This window comes from Cotesia glomerata, linkage group LG10 (assembly GCF_020080835.1).
Source record: "Cotesia glomerata isolate CgM1 linkage group LG10, MPM_Cglom_v2.3, whole genome shotgun sequence".
NCBI classification, from domain to species: Eukaryota; Metazoa; Arthropoda; class Insecta; order Hymenoptera; family Braconidae; genus Cotesia; species Cotesia glomerata.
This window is the reverse complement of record NC_058167.1, coordinates 9,710,491-9,737,311: the sequence shown is the minus strand read 5'-3', so window position 1 is coordinate 9,737,311 and position 26,821 is coordinate 9,710,491. Positions and strand designations below refer to the sequence as shown.

Sequence of the window (26,821 nt, the reverse complement as noted above, 5' to 3'; positions counted from 1 at the left end):
CGTGATATTTCTACCAAACTTCAAGTTTCTAGATCCTATGGTTCACGAAATTTCATGATGAGTGACTATATAGATGGGAATCTCTTTTAATTATATAAATTAATTAACGAGATAATTAATAATAATCACTGTAGGAATTTATTTATTTATTGCTCTAAAATTTTCAAAATATTGTTCCATCCAACAAACAATAAACCAAACTTATTTCTCTTCTTTGATGATTAAAAATTTTATTTATAAATATCGATAATTATTATTAGTAATTACGTACTTTAATAATTTATAAAACTTAATCGTTAATTACATTAGTCTTCAGAAATCAGAATAAAAAGATCCTGTTTCATTTGCGCATCGATAAATCTTCTTCTTCATTACAATAATAATAATTATTTTAAATTTCACGCGACTGATACAATCATTACAAGTAATTACAGATACTGATTTTTATTTTTAAATATCATCAGCTTATATAATTTCAGTATCTGTAATTTTTTAAATATCAATTACAGTTAAAATTATAATTAAAAAATTTTTAAACATCAAATCATCTAAGCTAGTAAAGAATTACAGAAGCTTTTTGTTAAATCAATAATAATGGTCAAAGATTGAAAATTGTTATTACAAAGTAAAAATAATTATATTGCTTCAGTAGAAACTATTCAAGGCAAGGACAATTTATTTAAAAAATCTATAAATGTATTTTATTATTTCAAAAATTACTCGAGATTTTTTTAAAAATATATCCAGAAAATTTTTATTCTTCCTCGAGTAAGTTAAAAATTTTTTTAAGCTAATATTAATTTTTCTTAAGTCGCGTTGCCAGTTTATTCAATTAATAGTTAATAATAATTAAAAATTCTAAGCTAATAAATGTAAATAAAAAAAAAGATTAATTTTCGAAGTTAATTTTAATTAGAGGCAATCTTTGGCCGCGTCGTCGACGGACAATCCAATGAAAGGACTGAAGCTCTTGGTAGAGTGGCCGAAGCTGTTAGCACACTCGCTGAAACCTTTCGCCAGGTCTCCCATTTCTGTATCCTCGGTTTCTGGGTTCTTGGGTACCGCAGCAGGAAATGAAAATTCTGGTGGATTTGATGGGGTTACTAATGAGGTAGCTGGTGTTTTGAAATTTTCTGGATCCAGTACGGTGGTTAGTCCAGAACTCTGGCCATGTTGAGTACAAGCTAGAGCTAGTAAATCTTTCTGATTTTCTCTGGCGTCCACCAGAAATATACTTTCTTTTACTTCTTTTGCATTGTACTCGTCGATTCTGAAATAATTAAATTGTAATTATGATTTCCGAATCACAGGTATTATTATTATTATTATACAATATATTTTCTGTAGACTGGTTTTTATAATACTATAAATCTGAATTTTTTTATTGGCTGTCCAGTCTATTGCACGAATTTTTTTGTTTTAACTATTTATTTATCTAATAATTTATAATATCGTTCGCCTGTATTCCCTACAGGCATAAACGATTTTAAAATTCGTAAATAAATTTGACTTAAAAAATAATTCGGACGGCCCAGACCAGGAATCGATATTAAGTATCTTCAGAACTGTTGGTATTTTTAAAAATATAAGCTCATTCCGATGTTACACACGTCAAGACCTTTCATTTGAGTACCCACATCAATTTTTCATATATTTATATATATTATATATATGTATATATGAAAAATATATGAAATTGCATGTGGGTACTCAAATGAAAGCTCTTGATGAGTGTAACATCGGGATGAACTTATATCTTTAAAAATGTCAATAGTTAAGAAAGTACAGTGCAATTTAACATAATTAAGAATCGACCTTGTATCTTGTGAACTATTGGCATTTTTAAAGATATAAGTTCACCCTGACATTACACTCATCGAGACCTTTCATTTGAGTACCCACATCAATTTTTCATATATTTATATATATTATATATATGTATATATGAAAAATATATGAAATTGCATGTGGGTACTCAAATGAAAGCTCTTGATGAGTGTAACATCGGGATGAACTTATATCTTTAAAAATGTCAATAGTTAAGAAAGTACAGTGCAATTTAACATAATTAAGAATCGACCTTGTATCTTGTGAACTATTGGCATTTTTAAAGATATAAGTTCACCCTGACATTACACTCATCGAGACCTTTCATTTGAGTACCCACATCAATTTTTCATATATTTATATATATTATATATATGTATATATGAAAAATATATGAAATTGCATGTGGGTACTCAAATGAAAGCTCTTTGATGAGTGTAACATCGGATGAACTTATATCTTTAAAAATGTCAATAGTTAAGAAAGAACAGTGCAATTTAACATAATTAAGAATCGACCTTGTATCTTGTGAACTATTGGCATTTTTAAAGATATAAGTTCACCTGACATTACACTCATCGAGACCTTTCATTTGAGTACCCACATCAATTTTCATATATTTATATATTATATATTATATGAAAAATATATGAAATTGCATGGTACTCAAATGAAAGCTCTGAGTGTAACATATCGGGATGAACTTATATCTTTAAAATGTCAATAGTTAAGAAAGTACAGTGCAATTTAACATAATTAAGAATCGACCTTGTATCTTGTGAACTATTGGCATTTTTAAAGATATAAGTTCACCCTGACATTACACTCATCGAGACCTTTCATTTGAGTACCCACATCAATTTTCATATATATTTATATATATATCATATATATGTATATATGAAAAATATATGAAATTGCATGTGGGTACTCAAATGAAAGCTCTTGATGAGTGTAACATCGGGATGAACTTATATCTTTAAAAATGTCAATAGTTAAGAAAGTACAGTGCAATTTAACATAATTAAGAATTGACCTTGTATCTTGTGAACTATTGGCATTTTTAAAGATATAAGTTCACCCTGACATTACACTCATCGAGACCTTTCATTTGAGTACCCACATCAATTTTTCATATATTTATATATATTATATATATGTATATATGAAAAATATATGAAATTGCATGTGGGTACCCAAATGAAAGCTCTTGATGAGTGTAACATCGGGATGAGCTGATATCTTAAAAAATGTTAATAGTTAAGAAAGTACAGTGCAATTTAACAAAAGTCATTATTTAATAAAGCAAAATTTTATTTATTGATAGTTCATAAGTCATGGCAGTCACATAGTGACTGTAAAGTTGCTAGTTATTATTATTATTATTATGAAATTTTTTTATTAAGAATTTTAAGGTAAAACTAATAATAAAAAAAACTCACTTATCATAAATAACAGCATGAAGACCAAGTTTCTTAAGATGCTGAATAGTAGCCTTATCATTATTATCATCTCCCCAGCAAAAAATAATAAGCCCGCGGTCTTTAACAACTTTAACTTGAGAAGGATCACGAAGAATGTCCTCAGTATGAACATTGATCCCGAGAATATCAGCAGCCAGAGCGTGTCTCATCGCCATGGGAATAGTCTGACACCGTGGGTCATGATAAGTCGGGTATTTAACAGTGACACCTTGGGTAAGAAATACCACAGGGTATTTGTTCTGCTTCAGCCGAATCATCGAGCAAATGTCTGGATTGAATGACGAGAAAACTATTTTTCTGTTGCCTCCGTACTCCAGAACTACCTTCAGGATAATATCGAGGTACATGTTCAAATCAAACGGGTGGTTCAGCTCAAAAGTTCCGTCCTAAAAAAATCATCAATTATTTATATTATTATTATTATTTATATTGGAATTTTTAATAAAATGAAAGTACCTTTAACTGCATAGTCCATTTTATTTCAACGTTACAACCAACATGAGTCTCTAATTCTTGCAAAGCTGCTTGTAAAGTCGGAAAAGGTTGATGTTCTTCAAGATCTTCGTCGAAGAATCGCGGATTCTTTTCTCGTCCCTCTGCCAGATGATACACCTGTAATTTTTAATTTTAAATTTGTAATCAATTATTGAACAATTATAATTATAAAAATGCTCGATTTTTTATGTATCATGCCCTTCATATTTATCGTGCATTTCAATTAAAATTCTCTATTGCATTTTATCGATCCGTCATATAGTAATTGAACAGAGAAATTTAATTTTAAAGCAACAAACGAAATTTTTTTACAAAAATTTCAATATTATTTTTATCATTTTTTGCAATAAGCAAAATTTTGATAGTTCAAGTAAAAGTGGAAGAAATGATTGGTCATTTTTTCTTTAAAAAAAAAAAAAAAAAAAAAAAAAAAAAAAAAAAAATTATGGCTGATGAAAAATAAATAAAATTTTTTTTTTGAGTAAAAGTGCGTGCATTTGATGTAATATTTCTTGGAAATTTTAATTATTAAATCTTAAATTATTTTTTGAATAAAAAAAAATTTTTAGACCTGACTTTTATCAAAAATGAATAATCAATTACGAGTCAATAATAAGATTAAACTAGTGAAATGATAAGAATTGATATTATGAAGGATTGTTGGAGTTTGGTTACATCGCAAGCATCTCACCACTTTGTCAACACCCCAGTCATCTTTATCAAAGAAATACAGCACTTTACCCATCGAGTCCTCTGGATAACAAAAATCCTGTTGGAATTTAAATAAATACATAACAGGGCTTGGGCTAAGCTCAACTACCAGTGACCCATGAATGACACAAAATAAACAAAATAATTTATGGCGGTGAAAAGTTTTACCGATCGTTATTAATTAATATTTGTTTTATCCTAAGTTTGATTAATTTATTAATTTACTTTGAGCAGATGAAGTTGCTCTAGAGTGAGGTCTTTCACAGGGATCTCCAGCATGTCCATCGCGTCGATCTGCTTCTTCCGCTTCATTGAAATCGAGACATGGAAGTCGTGGTAAATTACGGGGATCATGTCTTTGGACAACTGGACGTCGAACTCTACCATGTCTGCGCCGTGGTGAGAAGCTGTTTTTAACGAAGCGATTGTGTTCTCTCTTACATTTGCGCAGCTGAAATAAATTAAAAAAAAAAAAAATTAGGAATACGGTTGACCCTGAAGGCCATCCCTGCAACTTCCCGCTAATTCCATACCTAGGAGCTTAAAATTGCACTTATGACGTTTTTGAGCTCTTCGAGCTCAAAAATACAATCTATGTGTTATTTTGAGCTCTCCGAACTCAAAGAGATAGCTTTCCCATGCTTTTGAGTTTTTCGAGCTCAAAAATCTTAACAAAGTTCGATGAAACACGATTTTTTTTATTTTCAAATTGCTATAACTTTTGAATGAACCAACTGATTTCCACGCGGTTGGCGGCGATCGATGTAGTTTTTTGAGCTCTATAAATAATTTGGAACAAAAAAATTGACCTGATGGAATATTTTGGAGTTATTACAAAACAACACTTTTTTAGATTTTTTTCGACAACGATATCTCACGAACGCATCAACCGATTCTGACGCTCTATGTGGCGATCGATGCGGGTTTTCAAGGTTAAGAGCTGATTAGTTTTTGAAGTTGATCGGTTCAGCCAATTCGGAGATATTTAAAAAAAAATGAAAAAAAAAAAAAAAAAAACAACTTTTTTTTTTTAACTTTTTTTTGCAATTTCTGGAAATCTACTGGTCCGAATCGGTTCCAACTTACAGAAAATCTAAGTTTGGCGAAGACCTTTCGAATGACACGAACTGCGATCAAATCGGTTAAGCCGTTCAGAAGTTATGAGAGGTTTACACACACACACACACACACACACACACACACACACACACGTACGGACATCATCGTAAAAATAGTCAGGGAAGCTTCTTAGGGCTTCAAAACGTCGAGATCTGTTGAAACCTCGATTTTTGCAAAACGGGGTAAAACCAATAACTTCCCGATTTTTCGAAAATCTTCGATTTTCTTAGCAGGAAGTTAAAAATTAGTACACTAGTAGTTTATAGTGGTTATTAAATAAATTGTAAGAAAAAAATTAGGAAAACGGTTGACCCTGAAGACCATCCCTGCAACTTTCCGCCAATTCTATACCTAAATGCTTGAAATTGCACTTATGACGTTTTTGAGCTCTCCGAGCTCAAAAAATAGCTTTCGTATGCTTTTGAGCTCTTTGAGCTCAAAAGTTTGATAGAAATTTGATAAAACACTATTTTTTGAATTTTCAAATCGCAATAACTTTTGAATGAATGAACCGATTTTCACGCGGTTGGTGGCATTCGACGCAGTTTTTCAAGTTCCATATAGAATCTTCAAGTTTAAATTGATAAAGCGAAAAATTTCTGAGTAATTCCGAAAAAACACTTTTTTCGGTTTTCTTTCGTCAACGATAACTCACGAACGAATCAACCGATTTTGACCGGATTGGTGGCGATAGACGTGGTTTTTTTTTTATGTTAAGAGCTGATTAGTTTTTAGTATTGATCGGTAAAGCCGTTTAAAAGTTATTCCAAAAAAATCACTTTTGAAAAAATTTTTTTTTCTAGATTTTTTTGCGATTTCTCAAAATCTACCGGTCTGAATCGTTCCAAAGTATATTTAAAATCTAAGTTTGGTCAAGCCCTTTCGAATGGCAGCAACCGCGATCAAATCGGTCAAGCCGTTCAAAAGTTATGAGAGGTTTACATACATTCACACACACACACACACACGCGCGCGCACACATACATACAGACACCATCGCGGGAATAGTCAGGGAAGCTTCCTAGAACCTCGAAACGTCGAAATTCGATGAAAACTCGATTTTCGTAAAACGGGGTGAAAACAATAACTTTCCGATTTTTGAAAATTTCCAATTTTCTTAGCGGAAAGTTAAAAATTGTTTTAATTTTAATTTTTTAATAAATAATTACTTCTTCATTTCACATTTGAATGAAGTTCCAAGTCCACGATGTCCCACATCCAGACCTGACCATCTTTCCTCCCAGTGTTTGGCGTAAGAAATACTCATGTCCCACGGGTAGTCTGGTATGGGCTTGATGATTACATACTCAACAGTTAATTGCCCTAATATAAAAAAATTGATAAAATAAATTATATTTAAAAATTTAAATTTTATAGATATTAAGTACCGATAGGCCGATGTTTAGTGCTGGTGATTGGAATTGTCAGGATACCGACACTTCCTGCCAGAGTACTAGGTAAAATGTAACTGAACCCTATATGTTCTGGTGGAGAATCTCCAGGAAAAACTCTGGAGCCGTAAACGTAATAGTCTACCAGATATGCCTGAAAAATTAATATAATTCACTTATTTAATTAAAAAAAAAAGTGTAATCACATTCCTAGTTTATTCATATTGATTTATTTTAGCTGTTAATTATTAATTATTATTAGTATAATTTTAAAAATTTTTTTTAAATTATTACAATTCAACCTTTAAAAAATTTTAATTGCTAACTTTAAATCTAAAGTAAAAATTTTTTATACTCACGATAGTTTCTGGATAACGAACGGCGACACTAAAAGTTAGGAACTCGTCGTCTTCATAAGCTCGTCCGAATTGCTCTTGATTTCTATAGGTAGCTTCATCATCATTCATTACCTGTAAGATTTTTCATAAATTAATATTTTTTGGACATGCACAGTAAAAAAATTTTCGTAAAATTTAACATAAAATTTTGTGTAGATGATTTTTTTACACAAAATTTATGTTAATTCTACACATACTGTTTGTATTGATGAAATCAACATAATTCTGTGTTAAAAGTAACACAAAAATATGTTAAAACTTTCATTGGCTGATTCTCGGATTTTTACACACTTAATTGTTATCCATAACACAAATAAAGTATTGATTGTAACTTTTTCTTTGTGTTACTCAGATCAGCTGTCAAATATGTGAGTTTTACTAATAATTTAAATATATATATATATATTTTTTGTGATTAAAAAATACATGAGCAATTGAAAATAATAAATTAAAGGAAAAATGCACATGTAGAAAATTAAAAACTGTAAGTTTATTTTCTAATAATTTATTAATTTCAATTATTTATTTTTTTGTCTAATTCAAAAAAATAAATGAAAATTCAGTTAGCCGACATCTGAAAATTTTTATAATTTTTTTTAATTAAAAATATATTACAAAAAAATAAAAAAAAAAAAATTTCACTTGTAGAAAATTTGAAGAATTATTCGTGTAATTTTTTTTTAAGTATTTTTTAACTTGTAAATAATTTGTCAAAAAAAATCAACATGTCTGCTAGATTCATAATCATAAAATTTATAATTTTTCTTATTTTATTTATTTCCTCATAATTTAAAATTTATTCTGTCTTCTAGATTCACACTAGAAAGGACATTAACCTTGTAATGAATTTTAACGTTACAATTCTGTTATCGGATGTTTCAATATAAATTACCCTTTATTTACTTAGTTTTTAATTGCTATACACTACAATTTTATATTTATTAGCTGCATTTAAGTATCTTACGTAATGACACAAATCAAAATCCACCAAATTAAAATGACGTTGAGGCTATCACATTTACATGTCTATCTTGTGTGGCATACGTGACTATATATGAAGAATTCTTTAACATAAATTTTGTGTTGGTTGGCCAGTAACATTAAAAAAGTGTAGTTTTACTTTGAATTAACACTTGAGTGTGTTAAAAAATGGATGGATTGATCAATACAAACCGTTTGTGTAGAATTAACATAAATTTTATGTAAAAAAAACATCTACACAAAATTTTATGTTAAATTTTACGAAAATTTTTTTACTGTGTGTCTATTCATTCGTAAAAAAGTCCTGATAAATCCACGCTGCGTGACTATAAAGAACTTGAATCCATGCTGCGTAAATGTAAAGGCCCTTATATTCACGCTGAGTGGATTTATCAGGATTTTTTTACCTGTAAATAGACACCTATATATTTTTTATAGAAATTATTTTATAGAAAATATTGAGTAATAACATTGTAAATAGAATAAAACTTACACTTATTTCCGTAATACTAAATGCTGGCTGATCAACAATATCCTGAGTATCCATCGAAAGACTATCATCAACACACTCACCAGTAAATTGCTGTAATTCCAATGAACTGTGTCTGACTAGATTTACTGGTGTCATCTAATTTATTAAAAAAAAAAATTAATTAATAATAACAAAGATAATTATTAATAAATACTTTGAATTATTAAATAATAATTTGAAATTTAAATAACGGGTTTAATATTGAAGATATAAAAAATTAAGAATAATTTTTATAGAAAATTTAAATGTTTATAAAAATGGTTCTTAATAATTTTATTGTATCTTACGATTTTTAGACATAATGTTAATTTTTTGTATTATTGGTATGTCACGTTACTAGAACCATAAGGGCGTATAAAAAAATTTTTTTTGCTCCAATCAATGTAAAAATGTTGAAAATATTAACATCTATGGAATAAACGAAAAAAAAAATTTTTTTTGTGATACGCCCTTATGGTTTTAAGAAAACATTTTTCTAAAACCATAAGGGCGTATCCTGTTTTTTCGGTTTATTATCAATTATGGGTCAGAGTAAGAAAAAAAATTGCAAAGGTAATAGAATATCACTCCACAACTTGATTTATGTCAACAAATATTTATTTAAGTGAGAAAACTAATAAAAAATTAAGGAAAAATAAATTCATCAGAGTATTACTCCAATGCCATCTCCATCGTCAGGATCATATGTGTCTCAGATTATAAAAGTAAAAAAAAAGATTTCTTAATTTTTTTTTTAACTAGATAATGACAAAAAAATTTATAAACTATGACCATGGCTGAAAATTAAACTTTGATAACACCGATGATATTTTGTGGGATAGTGCCTGATGTACAAAAATGATTTAGATCATCAAACTTGCTTCAAGATATTGGTATTGAAGGATCATAACAATTCTCAAGAACAAAGTTCTTTTTGAATGACTTTTTTAAAATTACAGTTCTAAATGGCTTACAAAACTCTTTTGTTAATTGTAAATAGATCTGAAGTAAAAAAATCAATTTTGAAAAACTTTGAGGCTAATTTTATTAACTTGAAGACATACCGATTGTTCTCAAGTTGTTATGAATTTATTTTTTCTTGATTTTTCGTTCGTTTTTTCACTCAAATAAATATTTGTTGATATAAATTAAGTTGTGGAGTGATAATTTCTATCACCTTTGCAATTTTTTTTCTTACTCCGACCTATAATTGATAATAAACCGAAAGAACAGGATACGCCTTTATGGTTTTAAAAAAATGTTTTTTTAAAACCATAAAAGCGTATCACAAAAAAAATTTTTTTCTTTCGTTTTCTCCATAGATGTTAATGTTTTCAATATTTTTACATTGATTGGAGCAAAAAAAATTTTTTTATACGCCCTTATGGTTCTGCAAAACCATAAGGGCGTATATTTTGAGATACGTCCTTATGGTTTTAGTAACGCGATGTAGTTTGATTATCAAAAATTTTAATTAAAAATTAATAATAATAATAATAATAATAATAACGAGGAATCTTGCAGTAACTATGTGACTGCTGTGACTTGTGAACTATAAATAAATAAAATTTTGCTTTATTAAATAATGGCTTTTGTTAAATTGCGCTATACTTTCTTAACTTTTGACTTTTTTAAAGATATAAGCTCATCCCGATGTTAAACTTATCAAGGGCTTTCATTTGAGTACCCACATGCATATTGATATATTTTTCATATATACATATATATATATAATATATATAAATATATGAAAAATTGATGTGGGTACTTAAATGAAAGGTCTTGATGAGTATAACATCGGGATGAGCTTATCTTTAAAAATGTTAATAGCTCACAAGATATGAGGTCGTTTCTTAATTATGTTGAATTGCACTGTACTTTCTTAACTATTGACATTTTAAAAGATATAAGCTCATCCCGATGTTACACTTATCAAGACCTTTCATTAGAGTATCCACATGTATTTTTTATATATTTTTCATATATATTATATATATATATATATATATATATATATATATATATATATATATATATATAATATATATAAATATATGAAAAATTGATAAGGGTACTCAAATGAAAGGTCTCGATGAGTGTAATGTTGAGGTGAACTTCCATCTTTAAAAATGTCAATAGTTCTCAAGATACAAGGTCATTTTTTAATTATGTATCTAGAGATAAAGCATTTTCGAATGCAGCCTAAATACTTATCATCATAAATTGACTATCGGTAAGAATGATATGAAATATTTAAAAGGCACAAATTCAAATCAAGACCTCTGCAATAACACTAAATTTCACTAAAAAAAACCAATTTTATCATATGACTTATACTGGACACAAAATTTTTCTTATTCTATTAATAATATAGATAAATACCTTAATATACAATTTTTTATTCTGTAATCGATTCTTCCATATTTTAATAGGATTATTAAACAATTTAAATTGCATAACTGTTTCATCGGTCAGCCACCCCCGCTCAACTTTATAGTATCCATTATAGTAGCCAAATTTTTCAGGATCTGGTATCGTGTCATCAGTAAAATTACTCGGTGCTGAAATATTTTATTTTCAATACTAATTTTCCATACAATATACACTGATAGAAGGATTTATTTGTATTAAAAAAATATTTGTTAATAGTTAACAAATCATTTATTAGAGACCATTTTTTAGTATCAAACAAATATTTCTTAGTATTTAAAATGATTTGTTTGTATTTAATAAATCAGATATTCATTTATTAAATATTAATAAATCTTTTTAAATACTAAGAAATATTTGTTAAGGACTAAAAAGTGGTCTCTAATAAATGATTTGTTAAATATTAACAAATATTTTTAACTATAAACAAATCCTTCTATCAGTGTACCACACCAACTTGTCTCTATTATTTGTTCTCTCAATATACATACTAGATTTTTTAATTAATCTTGGCCTCATATGTGTCTCCCATTTCCGAATGATTAAAGTCTTGGCTGAATTTTTAGTACTGTTAGATTGACAGACCACCGCGATAAAGTAACGAAACTCAATGTCTGTATCAGTTGGTAGTGAAATTTTCAGAGAGAAGACCCGGTCATTTCTACTCATAAAAAAAAACAAATTAAATATTTAAATAATTACAGTACAACCTGGTTATATTAAGTTACATCGGATGATCTACTCATTCTCACGGCAGTTATATCTATATATCGCCTTACAGATGCCATAAGGGCGTATAAAAATTATACGCCCTTATGGCACCCGGGAACCATAAGGGCGTATAAAATTTTTTTTTTTGCATTTCTGCACATTTCGGACGAAAATACATCGATTACCGAAAAAAAATTTTTTTATACGCCCTTATGGTTCCCGGGACCCACCTCGGATGCCATAAGGGCGTATAATAAAAATTCTGTTTTTTTTTTTTCTAAGTCCAAGAAAATTTTTAGTTAGGCGAAAAATTTTTTTTTACATTTCTGCACGTTTCATACAAAAATACGTTGATTAAAAAAAAAAAATTTTTTTTGATACGCCCTTATAGCTCCCGGGACCTACCTCGGATGCTATAAGGGCGTATCAAAAAAATATTTTTTTGGGAATCAACTCATTTTTGTATGAAACGTGCAGAAATGCAAAAAAAAAATTTTTGCCTAACTAAAAATTTTCTTGGATTTAGAAAAAAAAAAGAGAATTTTTTTTATACGCCCTTATGGCATCCGAAGTGGGTCCCGGGAGCCATAAGGGCGTATAAAATATTTTCTTTGCATTTCTCCACATTTCGGACATTCCCGAAACTACGTCATTCCCGAAAAAAAATTTTTTATACGCCCTTATGACTTTTCACCAGGACCTTTTGCCGGTATACGCCCTTATGGCATCTGAAACGCGATATGAAATAATTCATGTAAGTAGAAGAGAGAAAGAAAAATAACTTATAACCAGGTTGTGCTGTAATTATAAAAATAATAACTTACTGTTTGCTATCACAAAATAAATTATCAGATGCGCCGTCATTTGAAAAAGTGTCTTCACTGTTTTCAAAGGGAGTTGAGTTTGTCGGACTTGGATTACTTTCTTGATGGAGTTGGATTGCTTGGTTATGATTCCAAGCTCCTAATTCTGGTAAATTTCCTACTACATACACAAAATCACTTTTTTCTAATCCTGGGACCTGAAAAAAAATTTTATTATTAAAAATTTAATTTAAATGTACAATTAATATAATTTTTTATTTCATAAGAATTTTTTGAACCAAAAAAAAGTAATTTTTTGTCTCTAACAATTAAATTATTATTCCAAAAAATTTAAGTCATAAATCTTCGCTCCATATTTTATCATAAAATAAAAAATAAAAATTATTAATAATACTAAAGTTAGCCGAAATTTTTAATTTTTTAATTTTTTACCAATAATTAGATTAGAACAAAAAAATATTTTTTAAAAAATTGCACTTACAGTTTTTCAAGTTTTTTACAAATGAATTTTTTTTTTTTTTTTTGTAATAATTTCTTCAATAAAAAAATATTCTAAAAATTTTTAGATGTCGGCTAACTTAATTTTCATAAATTATTAAATGAAAATTAAGTGAACCGACATTTGAAAAATTTTATAAATTTTTTTATCAAAAAAATAAGAAAAAAAATTTCATCTGTAAAAAATTTGAAAAACAGCACGTGCAATTTTTTAAAAATATTTTGTAGTATTAATTAAATGATTTAAAAAAAAATAAAAAAAAAAGTCGGCTAACTTTTGTATTATAATTATTAATGATACTAAAACAAATAAAAATATAAATATAAATTACCTGAACACGAAAAAACCAATCTCTCTTAGTACCCTTCATGTCTAAATATTTATTGGAATGTAAATGTCTATTGTTACTTATTCTTGAACTCTCTCCTTGTAATTTTTTCGAGTTGCAGCTACGCTCGGATTTATTTTCTAAAAAATAATTATACATTTATATTATTACTCCAATTATTAATTACAAGTAATTATATACTACTCACTTAATATTAATATATTAAAAAAAAATATTACGAAATGTATTTCTTAGTCAGCCATATGTTTTTTATTAAAATTTAAGTGATAAATTTAAATTGAAACAATTACGTCATTAAAATATAAGAATAAACAAATATTATCATTTTAATTTTTTAAATTGATTTTTTTTTTTTTTTTTTAAATAAAAATTGCAAGAATTAATTTTTGATAAAATTTTTTTTTTTGACATTTAAAAATACAAATCACAATAAAAAAATAAATTAAACAATTAAAATTTTAAATATAAATATATTTCACCCATAATAACAACAATGATTTCACAAGATGAAAGTTTTATTGGTTAATATTTATTTATTTCGTCCGAATATTTTTCAGCCAATAGAATTAAACCAAAAAAAAACTCCATCTACTTTTAATTTCACAAATTTATTATTTTTTTTTTTTTTCAACTTTATATATTTAATATAAAATTTATTTTATAAAATATATATTAAATATTAATAAAAATAAATAAAAGTCACTGAGTAAAAATTACCGTAAAAATGAATTAGTATTAAAGAAAACTATCGAGACACTTTCAAAAAACTTGACAACTTTTTTGTCTAAACTAAAAACTGCAGAAATAAAACATTTATATTTATATTTATACTTATAATAATAATAATAATCAATATATCAGGCTATTTTACTAATAACTCAGGATCGAATTCCATAACCCGTGAAAATTTTAATTCAACTAGAGTCTTCGACATACTCGTGAGTGGATAAATTTTAACGCAATTATTCTTGAGATCAAGAAAAAGACTGAGCTAGAACAGTGAACTGTAACTGGTGTACACAAATCACTTGCTATTATAGAACTCTATACTGTATGTATTATATGTATTGCTGCAAAAAAGAGAACTCAGTGTTGAGATTGTTGTATTGGTGTATACAAGTGTGCAAGTTAGTTGTAATTGTCGTGTACACACATGGCAACGTCGGGGTCTCGGAACTTGGTGATTTGTGGGATCGATATGGCAACGTTGCTTTGTGCTTCGTGTTGGATGATGCTACGTCATTGTCGGGAGAAGATGATTTTCGAATTGAAAATGTAAATATTATTGTCTGGCCCCCATGAAAAAACTATATACCCGCATGAAAATACTATATATCGTTCAAAATATATTATATAATATATTGCAAATGAGTGATGGATATATGGCGGCAAAATTGTCTATATTGAAAAGTATCATTTTATTCTATATATGGAACCATGTATTTTAAATAATATATATTCATTATTATATGGTGATCCATACATCGCTTAGTATATATCATCTGTTATACTACTGAATACATAAAAATCATATATAATATATCATGTACTGTATATGAAGAATATATGTGATACCATATATTTATCGATACATTATTTTAAGTATAAGGTATCAATATATAATAAAAAAAAGGCCATTCGGCAGCCGAAATGGAAGTAGATTTTTCAAATAAAAAAAATTGATTTTTAATAAAATAATATAATAACACTGATAATGTATAACTTAATTCATGAATTAAAAACAAAATTCAATAATAAATTTAAAACAAATTTTGGAAAAAAAAATTAGGAAAACGGTTGACCCTGAAGGCCATCCCTGCAACTTCCCGCTAATTCCATACTTAGGCGCTTAAAATTGCACCAATGACGTTTTTGAGCTCTTCGAGCTCAAAAATACAATTTATGGGTTGTTTTGAGCTCTCCGAGCTCAAAGAGATTGCTTTCTTATGCTTTAAAGCACTTCGAGCTCAAAAGTCTGATAAAGATTTGATAAGACACTATTTCTTAAATGTTTAAACCGCAATAACTTTTGAATAAAAAAACCGATTTTTACGCGGTTAGAAGCATTCGACGCAGTTTTTTAAGCCTCACAAAGAATCTCAAATTTTGAATTGATCGCGCTAGGAATTTTGGAGTTATTCCGAAAAAACACTTTTTTCGGTTTTCTTTCGTTCACGATATCTCTCGAACGAATCAACCGATTTTGACCGGACTGGTGGCGATCGACGTGGTTTTTTGAGGTTAAGAGCTGATTAGTTTTTGGAATTGAACCTTTAAGCCGTTTAAAAGTTATTCCAAAAAACCACATTTGAAAAAAATTTTTTTTTCAGTTTTTTTAAGATTTCTCAAAATCTATTGATCTGAATCGGTCCAAATAGTTTTTAAAATCTAAGTTTGGTCAAGCCCTTTCGAATGGCACCAACTGCGATGAAATCGGTCGAGCCGTTCAAAAGTTATAAGCGGTTCACATACTTTCACACACACACACACACACATACACACACACACACACATGCATACAGACACCGTGACAACCTCGCGGGGATAGTCAGGGAAGCTTCCTGTGACCTTCAAACGTCGAGATCTGATGAAAACTCGATTTTTGCAAAACGGGGTGAAAACAATAACTTCCCGATTTTTGAAAATCTTCGATTTTCTTAGCGGGAAGTTAAAAATTATCTTGTGAAGAAAAAGTTTCTCAAATATTTACCAAAGAATTGCACAGATTATAAGATTTGAATTATAAATGTCCAAATTTTAAGTAACTGCTTAGAAACAACAGTTTTCAAGTTAATCAGAATGTTGCAACCGAATAAAATTTTAGTTGAAGAAAACAATGGTTAGAACTAATTTGTGACATATTTACTGACAACCTACCCGAAAACATTACACAAAAGACTGATCAATATCGTAATTATTGAATTTAGATCATGATTAAGCTATGATGTAGACAATAATTCTAAAACGGCTGCAACAGTAAAACTGTTTCATTAAACGAACTCTAAAAGGAGTAATATTGAGGCTATTACCACTTTTGAGTAGTGGAAATCAAAGCTTATTAAAAGAGCTTTACGATGCATTTTACCGAATTTTGATATCTTGTCTAGTTCAGTAATTATACCAAGTTGAAGTAGTAAAAACATCAATTTTACGATTTTCAAAATTTCAAAATCCTGTCATTTCCAAATTACTCGCCCGATTAAGCTCATCTTCGAACTTAACCTTGGTCTTAATCGATAGATAAAGCATGCTGAGTTTGAGAAAGAATCGGTCATAAATTGAAAACGCTATCGTACTGACAAGCCGCGTTATATTGTATAAATATATAAATATATTTATAGCTCAATAACTTTTACTCGTTAAGATTACGAAGAAACTACCTCAGTACTTTCTTGTAGATGATTAAATTTCCTACAAGAATAATTGACGAAAAATACAAAAAAATTTTTTCGTAGCTTTACCGGATGAAAACGTAAATAAAATTTTTACGTGTTATTTACATGGGAAAATAAAAATTCATTGAGCTTCGTGTAGAATTGAGATATCAAGCTGCGCTTTGAAGGGAATTTTTTATACCTTAAAAAGCTTTTAAGATGATAGGCAAAAACTTTTTTTTGGACCACTCTACTGAACATATATGGAAAGTTATATAGGGAATATGTGATCATATATAGCGGAAAAATTATATATATGAAATAATAAATATTTTGTTTATATAATGAAGATATATTTGATTCAATATAAGTTCAAATATATGAGTGCCGTATATTACTTAGTATATGTTATAAAATATACTATTATTATATAAAAATTACTTATATAGAAAACTATATAATAGATAAATATATTTTTCGTAAAATATATGTTGAGATAGATTATTACTGTATACTTTCATTTATAAAATTTTAATTATATGGTAATATATATTATTTTATTATAAAATACCATACATGATACCAGATATTTATGATATGTCGAAATGGGTCAAAACGGAAAGATTAATAAAAAAAAAAAATTAATAGTTTGTCGTATATCTTAAGTTTCAAGAGCAACTTGATCAATCAAGTTTACGGTCGAAGCAAATCTGAATTTCAGTAAATTAGTAACACATCACGAAATATTTTTTTTTTTTTATAACTTTTTTTCAGAGAATTATTTGGCCTCAGCATTCTATTGTAATTTTGGTACCAATGCCAATATTAAAATTATATTGAACATATAATTTTAAGTATATTTTAAATTATACTGAAAAATACATTGTTCTTATACTATTTATAATATAGTGTTGATTATAATATGTACGATATATTGAATCATATACAGCTGAAAATATAATTGAAATATATGTTATGAGAATAACATCAATACATAATACTACATATATCATTATTGTATATATGAAACGGCAAAATTTTGCATATGCGTCCTTATATAATCACATATATTTTTATATATGTAAAATATAATTTTTTGTATATGATGAAGGATATATAGCTTTTTCATGCGGGGGAGATCAATCTACTTCCAACAGTAAGGTCCTGTTACGTCCGAATTTCGGAACGTAAATTATTTATAATTTATTTTTGGTCCAAGCCGAAGCCTCTAGACTGGGACTCTGAAGGGATCAAAAAGATAATATTGTCGTAATAAATAAATAAATTTAATTTTTAAACTATTTATTTTAATATAAAAAAAAACAAAATTTAGTGATACAAAACTACCTTGAATCAAATAAAATTTAATGATATAAACTATCTTTGATATAAATTAAACAAAATTTAATGATATATACTATCTTTGAATTAAACAAAATTTAATGATATAAACTATCTTTGATATAAATTAAACAAAATTTAATGATATATACTATCTTTGAATTAAACAAAATTTAATGATATAAACTATCTTTGAATTAAATTTAAGTACAATTGATTTTTACTAATCAATTGGCTCTACGTTATATTCTAAATGCTCGTCGTATTACAGAATTTTACCTATAATTTTAAATAAATAAACTCTCAAACCTTGAATTCCGCCTAACATGACCGCAGAATTGAACTGGTTGATATTATTTATCTAAGATATTATTTATTATTATTTATTTGATATTATTTATTTAAGATTCAAAAAAATCATTACTATTTTTAACTTCCCGCTAAGAAAATCGAAGATTTTCAAAAATCGGGAAGTTATTGTTTTCACCCCGTTTTTCGAAAATCGAGTTTTCATCAGATCTCGACGTTTGAAGGTCACAGGAAGCTTCCCTGACTATCCCCGCGAGGTTGTCACGGTGTCTGTATGTATGTGTGTGTGTGTGTGTGTGTGTGTGTGTGTGTGTGTGTGTGTGTGTGTGTGTGTGAAAGTATGTGAACCGCTTATAACTTTTGAACAGCTTGACCGATTTCATCGCGGTTGGTGCCATTCGAAAGGGCTTGACCAAACTTAGATTTTAAAAACTATTTGGACCGATTCAGATCAATAGATTTTGAGAAATCTTAAAAAAACTGAAAAAAAAATTTTTTTCAAATGTGGTTTTTTTGGAATAACTTTTAAACGGCTTAAAGGTTCAATTCCAAAAACTAATCAGCTTTTAACCTTAAAAAACCACGTCGATCGCCACCAGTCCGGTCAAAATCGGTTGATTCGTTCGAGAGATATCGTGAACGAAAGAAAACCGAAAAAAGTGTTTTTTCGGAATAACTCTAAATTTCCTAGCGCGATCAATTCAAAATTTGAGATTCTTTGTAAGGCTTAAAAAACTGCGTTGAATGCTTCTAACCGCGTAAAATCGGTTTATTCATTCAAAAGTTATTGCGGTTTAAAAATTCAAAAAATAGTGTCTTATCAAATCTCTATCAGACTTTTGAGCTCGAAGAGCTTTAAAGCATAGGAAAGCAATCTCTTTGAGCTCGGAGAGCTCAAAATAACCCATAAATTGTATTTTTGAGCTCGAAGAGCTCAAAAATGTCATTGGTGCAATTTTAAGCGCCTAAGTATAGAATTAGCGGGAAGTTGCAGGGATGGCCTTCAGGGTCAACCGTTTTCCTAATTTTTTTTTTAACAATTTGAAAAATTGTTTTTCAACAAAAACGAAAAATTTTTTACAAATAGACGCCATTTTGTCAAAAATCAAAATTTTTCTTATTCCTTCGTCCAATACCTGCATTAATCTATCCTGTAAAAGAATTCACCATATTTTTTGATTTCAGATAATCCAAACCACCGAAACAGCGTTCCCATCCGTCACATAATTATCGTACACGTCACATAATTTGAAGCATTGTACGATCGTACATCCAACTTTGATTATGTGACGAAAAGTTACGATAATATGAGTCTTGTACGATAATTGTACGATAATTTTCGATATGTTTGATTTTCATTCTGATCCGTGTGGCTTAACTTTTATTTATTACCCGCTTGAAGCATGCAGCGCCCCACGGATGCCCTATTACCCTACACAGTCTTATAGTAACATGCATATGTAATTTTCTTTACCGACTAAATAATATTTTATCTATAGTCTCTACTGTCTCTAGTCTGCAGTCTCTTCTCTCAAGTCTAATTCTTCGAAGAAAATACCTTGTGAATGATTATTTGATTTCTTTAAATGTTTTATAATTCATCAAATGTCGAACTCAAATAACATTAAATCTATCGTACCGTTATTAAACCAGTCAACAAAAAAGTGGAAACATTTTTTTTGTAAATATTTTTCAAGAGTAAATTTATATCCGAATTTTAAATGAGAATATTTTTGCATAAAAAAATTTTAATTTTGTAAATTTAGTCAAAAACTTAAATTTAACATTTTTTTTTGTGCGTACGGTAATTTTTTAGAAAACCCGATAATTTTACGGCACTGTGTCGATCAGACAAGCAAAAGTTTCTGGGAACACTGCACCGAAATGGAGATCACCATCTTCTACAACAGCGGTGCACATTTATATTTTTACATGATTGACGCGCTATTGTATTCTTGAAAGTAGGCTCTATTTAAATAACCATTACTTGTAATTGATAATTAAAAACTGTGTCTAGAAAAAATTCATAAAAAAATGTTGTTTTTTTTAGCTTTGCAACTGCGTATAACCCCTTAAATAAAATTCGAAGAAACCATAAAATAAAATATATAAAAAAAAATGTATTTTAAAAATGCATTTAGAAAAAAACGTTCGTAGTAAGTCACGACATAACAGTCCATTTTTTTTTTTGAAAGGGGGACTTCAGCGCCATTTTTCTAATTTAAAAAAAAATTTTCTTTTGTTTTGATTTTCATTTTTGTGTAGTTGATAAGCAACAGAATAAGTGTAAAAAAATTTTGAAAGCATTAGTCATTCTCTTTATATAGAAATAAAATTTTTAAAATAGCTTAAATTTTAAGCCGCTAGACCACCGGGTCCCCTTAATAATAATATAAATATTACTTTGTAAACATATGAGTATTATTATTATTATTATTATTATTATTATTATTCACTTAAAACTTTTAATTAAGAAATTTTAATTTTAATTCTAATAATAATAAAAATAATAATGTATATTTAATATATGAAGATCGGTGTTTTAAATTTAATAAATCAAAGATAGTTAATATTATAAGCCAGCTATCCGATCCAAATTGTTAACAATAAAGAATGACTAATTTTTCATTATTAATTGTTCACCATAATATTTTATCGGTATGAAGTCTCAATACCATTTGAGAAAATTTAGGTGACGATAACAATTAAAATTTATTAATTTTCCGCTAAAATTTTCAGTCACTGAAAAAAGTTACACTATGAGTAAAAAATTACATCTTTCTCTAATAATAATTGTCTAAACAAATTTTAATTGTTCCCTGATAGCCAAGTTGGCCGCAACTTTCTGTCAATCTACTGCCGCAACTTGTCACCAACTTGGCGGCAACTCTTGGAAAGTAACTCGGTTGGTGTCAACTTGTTCACCAAGTTGTCACCAAGTTGTCGGCAAAAGTTGCTCTGAAACTTTTTCACACCAAGTTGACGATAAGTTTCTCAAGAAATTTGGCGACTTATTGCGGCAGTAGATTGGTCTCTTTTTTCTCAGAAACTTGTAGCCAACTTGGCGCCAACAGTTACAAATTCGGAAGTTGACCGCAAGTTGTCGCTAAGTTGGTGGCAACTATCTGACACCAACTTGGTTGGTCTGAAACTGTGGCTATCAGGGATTATCGTCACCTAAATTTTCTCAGATGGTATTGAGACTTCATACCGATAAAATATTATGGTGAATAATTAATAATGAAAAATTAGTCATTCTTTAACAATTTGGATCGGGTAGCTGGCTTATAATATTAACTATCTTTGATTTATTCAATTTAAAACACCGATTAGTCCACTGACTTTACTCTTACCCGTTGTGGCAACTAACTTGCTTATGGAATTTTATTGTTCTATTTTATGTAAAAAAATTCGTAGATTACGAAAATAATAATAAAAAAGCTCAACTCCCCCGCGTTTTTTTAATAAGTAATAAAATTACACTAGGGTCGCTGAGACACCGTGTATTTTTATCAAATAACTTATATATATATATTACTGTAAAGCCCTATTAATATTGGTATTGTATTAAAGGGAGAAAAATTCTGAATTAGAAAACCACAAAAATAAACCCTTTGCAGTTTATTATATTCGCGAAAAAAATTAATAAAAAAAAAAAATTATTTGTTTACGTTTAATCACGCGGTCGGTAACAAAGCAACAGTAACTGAGATTAGTGGCGCGCGCGAGCCCGGGCTCAGTGATTTTTATCCACTGCAATTTGAAATGTTGTCAATATTTTTTGACATAGAAATTTAATGAATTAATAATAAGAAAAGATTACATACAAGTATTATAATATTGTGAAAATAATAGAAAATTTAAAATAAAAATTTCTATTTATGGTTTTATTTAAAATTAATAATTCCAAATTATTAATAATTTAAAAAAATTAAAATTAATAATTAGAAAAAGAAAATAAAAATACCAATTAAAAATTAAAAAATGCATTGATATGCAAAAAAATTAACGAATTAAGTGACTGTGCAGTTTTACTGGTTTAATGCACCTTTGTTACTTGTCAATTTTCCGATATTTAAATTTTTAGCTCGCAGTATATCTTTTACTCCTTGTTAAATAATACGGAAAAAATTTTTAATTTTTGTGGTGATAAGAATAATAAAATTATTACTAAATTAAAAATAATAATAATAATAATAATATTTAAGGTATTTAATATATCTATATATATATATATATATATATATATATATATATATATATATATATATATTTGACTCGAAGGTCGGTGTTTATTGATAAAGAAAGATAGTTATTATTATTATTCTAAGCCGAATACTCCCGATCCAAATTCTTGAAGAATGACTAATTTTTTATTATTACTTCTTCACCATAATATTTTATCGATATGAGGTCTCATACCATTAGAGAAAATTTAGGTGAAATTCACAATTAAAATTCGTTAATCGACAATTATTGTTAGAGAAAGATGTAATTTTGTACTCAGTGTAACTTTTTCAGTAACTGAAAAAATAATTCAGACAGCCCAGACCAGGACTCGAACCTGGATCTTTTGGTTACGCGCCAAATGATCTACCAGTTAAGCTATATGAAACAATAATTGTCGATTAACGAATTTTAATTGTGGATTTCACCTAAATTTTCTCTGATGATATGAGACCTCATACCGATAAAATATTATGGTGAAGAAGTAATAATCAAAAATTAGTCATTCTTCAAGAATTTGGATCGGGAGTATTCGGCTTAGAATAATAATAATAACTATCTTTCTTTATAATAATAATATTAATAATAATAATTATTATGTACATCATATTATTTTTTTTAATTTAATAAATTTCTATGTCACAGAATATTGACAACATTTCAAATTGCAGTGGATGAAAACCACTGTGCCCGGGCTCGCGCGCGCAACTAATCTCAGTTACTGTTGCTTTGTTACCGACCGCGTAATTAAACGTAAACAAATAATTTTTTTTTTTTCCATTAATTTTTTTCGCGAATATAATAAACAGCAAAGGGTTTATTTTTGTGGTTTCTAATTCAGAATTTTTCGCCCTTTAATACAATACCAATATTAATAGGGCTTTACAGTAATATATATAAGTTATTTGATAAAAATACACGGAGTCTCAGCGACCCTAGTGTAATTTTATTATTTATTTAAAAAGCGCGGGGGAGTTGAGCTTTTTGCACGCCTCATAGCGCGAAGCGCGTGAGGTTGTGCTTTATACTCGACTCGTCAAGTTCAAGCAATTTTGTGATCTTTAAATGCCTCTATCACAAGCATACTACACTTATACAACGATATAAGTAGATGTACACCGAAATAACACTTAAATTAAACCATCTTTTACTTTCTAAAATCATTTTAAGTTGCTATTTTGAAAAAAAAACGTTTTGAAAAAAATTTTACGTGGACGTCCGGATGTCACCGCATTTTGGATGTACCAACGATTACTCCCGAATAAATTGATATTTTAAGACCGGACCTTTTTTATTAGTTTAAGAATTCGATGAACTGGGTCCGTATTTCATATCAGTGGCCTAGTTTGCGTATTTTTTTTTTAATTGAATTTTTATTAAAATTCACTACGATACAACCGTACAAAGCCAAACGAACTTTTCTTATTTGTCACGTAAAAACTATGGCGCCACTTGATGAAGCTAGATTTTTTTAGACTGCGTGCGCATATGACAAGAAAAAAGGGTGCCGATGTTTAAAAAAAAAATAAAAAATACTCTGTAAGAAATTACTTAATTATAATTTTTTTTTTTTTTTTAATCAATTACACAATTAATTGTTTTCTTAAAAAATGAATGAGCGTTATGAGGCGTGCACTTTTGGATTTTCCAAACTTTTTATTATTATTTTCGTAATCTACGGATTTTTTTACATAAAATAGAACAATAAAATTCCATAAGCAAGTTAGTTGCCACAACGGGTAAGAGTAAAGTCAGTGGACTACGATCTTCATATATTAAATATACATTAAAGATTCCTGGCCAAATGAGAATTACTCAGTCTAACTTAATAGGTAACTGAATAGTAATTACGTATAGGTCTCGGATAGTTTAACCGGTAGAGCATTTGGCGCGTAACCAAAAGATCCAGGTTCGAGTCCTGGTCTGGGCTGTCCGAATTATTTTTTCAGTCACTGAAATAAGTTACACTGAGTAAAAAATTACATCTTTCTCTAATAAAAATTGTCTAAACAAATTTTGATTGTTATCGTCACCTAAATTTTCTCAGATGGTATTGAGACTTCATACCGATAAATATTATGGTGAACAATTAATAATGAAAAATTAGTCATTCTTTAACAATTTGGATCGGGTAGCTGGCTTATAATATTAACTATCTTTGATTTATTAAAAATAATAATAATAACTTTATTTATTATAGTCTTCTTTATTGAAAAAGACATTAAATTGCGATATCAGCAAACCAGTAATGAGGAAACAATAATAAATAATAAATAATAATGATAATATATTTACAATTTTCTATAAAATTATTTATTTATTTTATTAATATGAAGATAACTTTATTAAGTTGATAACAATATTAAAGAGTCATGCGCGTAAATGTCATCATATCTGCTGGTATGCGTCAGAACACGTGCATTTACAAACGCACGTGCTTCTTTTTTTATTATCTTCTATTTGTACTTTAGCCATCTTTATTATTCAAATTTATCTAAAAAAATCTTTTTAACACTTGTATAGACAAAAAAAAACTCATGAATTTTAAATTTTTTTCTGCGAACAAAAATTACATACAAAGAGTTAACGTTACTTTTTATCAGTCGCACGATATACCGCTGAAGTATTTATTTATTATTATTTCTAATAAACTACACTTTAATGACCTTTGAACTAAAATTAATCTTTAAAAAAATTTTTTTTCAATTTTAAAATTGAGTTTTTTTATTAAATACTTTTTATCACTTAAAAATAAATATAAAGTGATCAAACTCTCAAGGGACCTAATTGCATTACACATAAATAGAATGACATTGAAATTTATAAGTTGGAACAAGTTCAACGCATAATAATAACAAAGAGTGTCTCTGCACTTGCTGCACTTGCACTGGGTCATAAATTAACTCCAACAAAGCATCGCAATAAATAGACAAATATTTGCATTGGAACTTGAAAAAATAAAAAACAAAATTATAATAAATAAATAAATAAATTTTTTTTTCGAGAATTACTTTTGCGGCCTCGGTATGACTCAAATGATATATTGTAATGCACATGACCATGCTTATCGAATCGGGAAATAGTCAGTAGTAATTATTGACTCGAATTGAAACAAAAAAATTAGATTAACTTTGTATATTGTCTCGAGTTACTCGTGTTATGTCTACTCATTGTCATTGCCATTGTGTAAATAATACAACTGCGTTCGTGTCTTATGTTATAATTAATTGCAATTACAATTAAAATTAAAATCATGTCTTTAGAACATTTAAATATTATTAATTAAATAATTGGAAATTTAAATTGCCAATAATTGATTTTAGAAAAAAATTTCAAGGCTGAAAAATTAATCGCTAAAATTGTTAATGTAAATATAAAATTTTTATCGAAAAATTTGTCAAACTCGACCTTGACATTGGAATAAATTATGCCAGCAATTATTTACTTGATCGATATTAATCGTTGGGGAAAAAGTTTCTTACCTTGGTCATGAGTCTTGTGTTTAACCCACGAAACTTTTATATTATTATTATTGTTCTTCGGGGAAAGTAATAAAATTTCACGACAATTTTCACATGATAAATTTTAGCAATGATATTAACATTAAGTATTATGTGTCGACATGTTTAAATATAAACTGCGCTGTACATGTGTCTCGTTTCACGCACAACAGCGTACTGCTGGTGCTAGTACTTTGCAAGTATATTTATTACAAATTACAAATGTAATTACGTTGTTTATTTGATAATTACAGAGTAATTATTTTTTATTTCAATTTTTTTAGTGACGTCAAATTTAATGTACAGAATTATATTATATTATCTAGAAATTTGTTATTTC

The 26,821-nt window shown here is 28.1% G+C and overlaps 2 protein-coding genes across 5 annotated transcripts in view; one reads left to right on the top strand and one right to left on the bottom strand.

Annotated features, from left to right (window-relative positions):
* Positions 1–26,821, top strand: part of LOC123272756 (elongation factor 1-beta') — a 148,275-nt gene that overhangs the window by 12,085 nt on the left and 109,369 nt on the right. The window lies entirely within an intron of this gene.
* LOC123272750 (glycerophosphocholine phosphodiesterase GPCPD1) lies at positions 899–26,668 on the bottom strand. Of its 4 annotated transcripts, none has more exons than XM_044739741.1 (14): positions 26,464–26,668; positions 13,713–13,849; positions 12,883–13,079; positions 11,839–12,008; positions 11,300–11,478; positions 8,900–9,034; positions 7,387–7,497; positions 7,025–7,181; positions 6,806–6,959; positions 4,743–4,968; positions 4,498–4,575; positions 3,768–3,923; positions 3,270–3,697; positions 899–1,270 (listed from the first exon to the last, which is right to left on the bottom strand). In XM_044739741.1, the coding sequence occupies exons 2-14, from the start codon at positions 13,749–13,751 to the stop codon at positions 913–915; spliced, it is 2,388 nt and encodes a 795-aa protein (XP_044595676.1). In that variant the 5' UTR covers positions 13,752–13,849; positions 26,464–26,668; the 3' UTR covers positions 899–912. The 4 variants fall into 4 exon arrangements, with proteins under 4 accessions (XP_044595676.1, XP_044595677.1, XP_044595674.1 ...); XM_044739742.1 differs by lacking the exon at positions 26,464–26,668 and adding an exon at positions 14,448–14,581; XM_044739739.1 differs by lacking the exon at positions 26,464–26,668 and adding an exon at positions 14,210–14,343.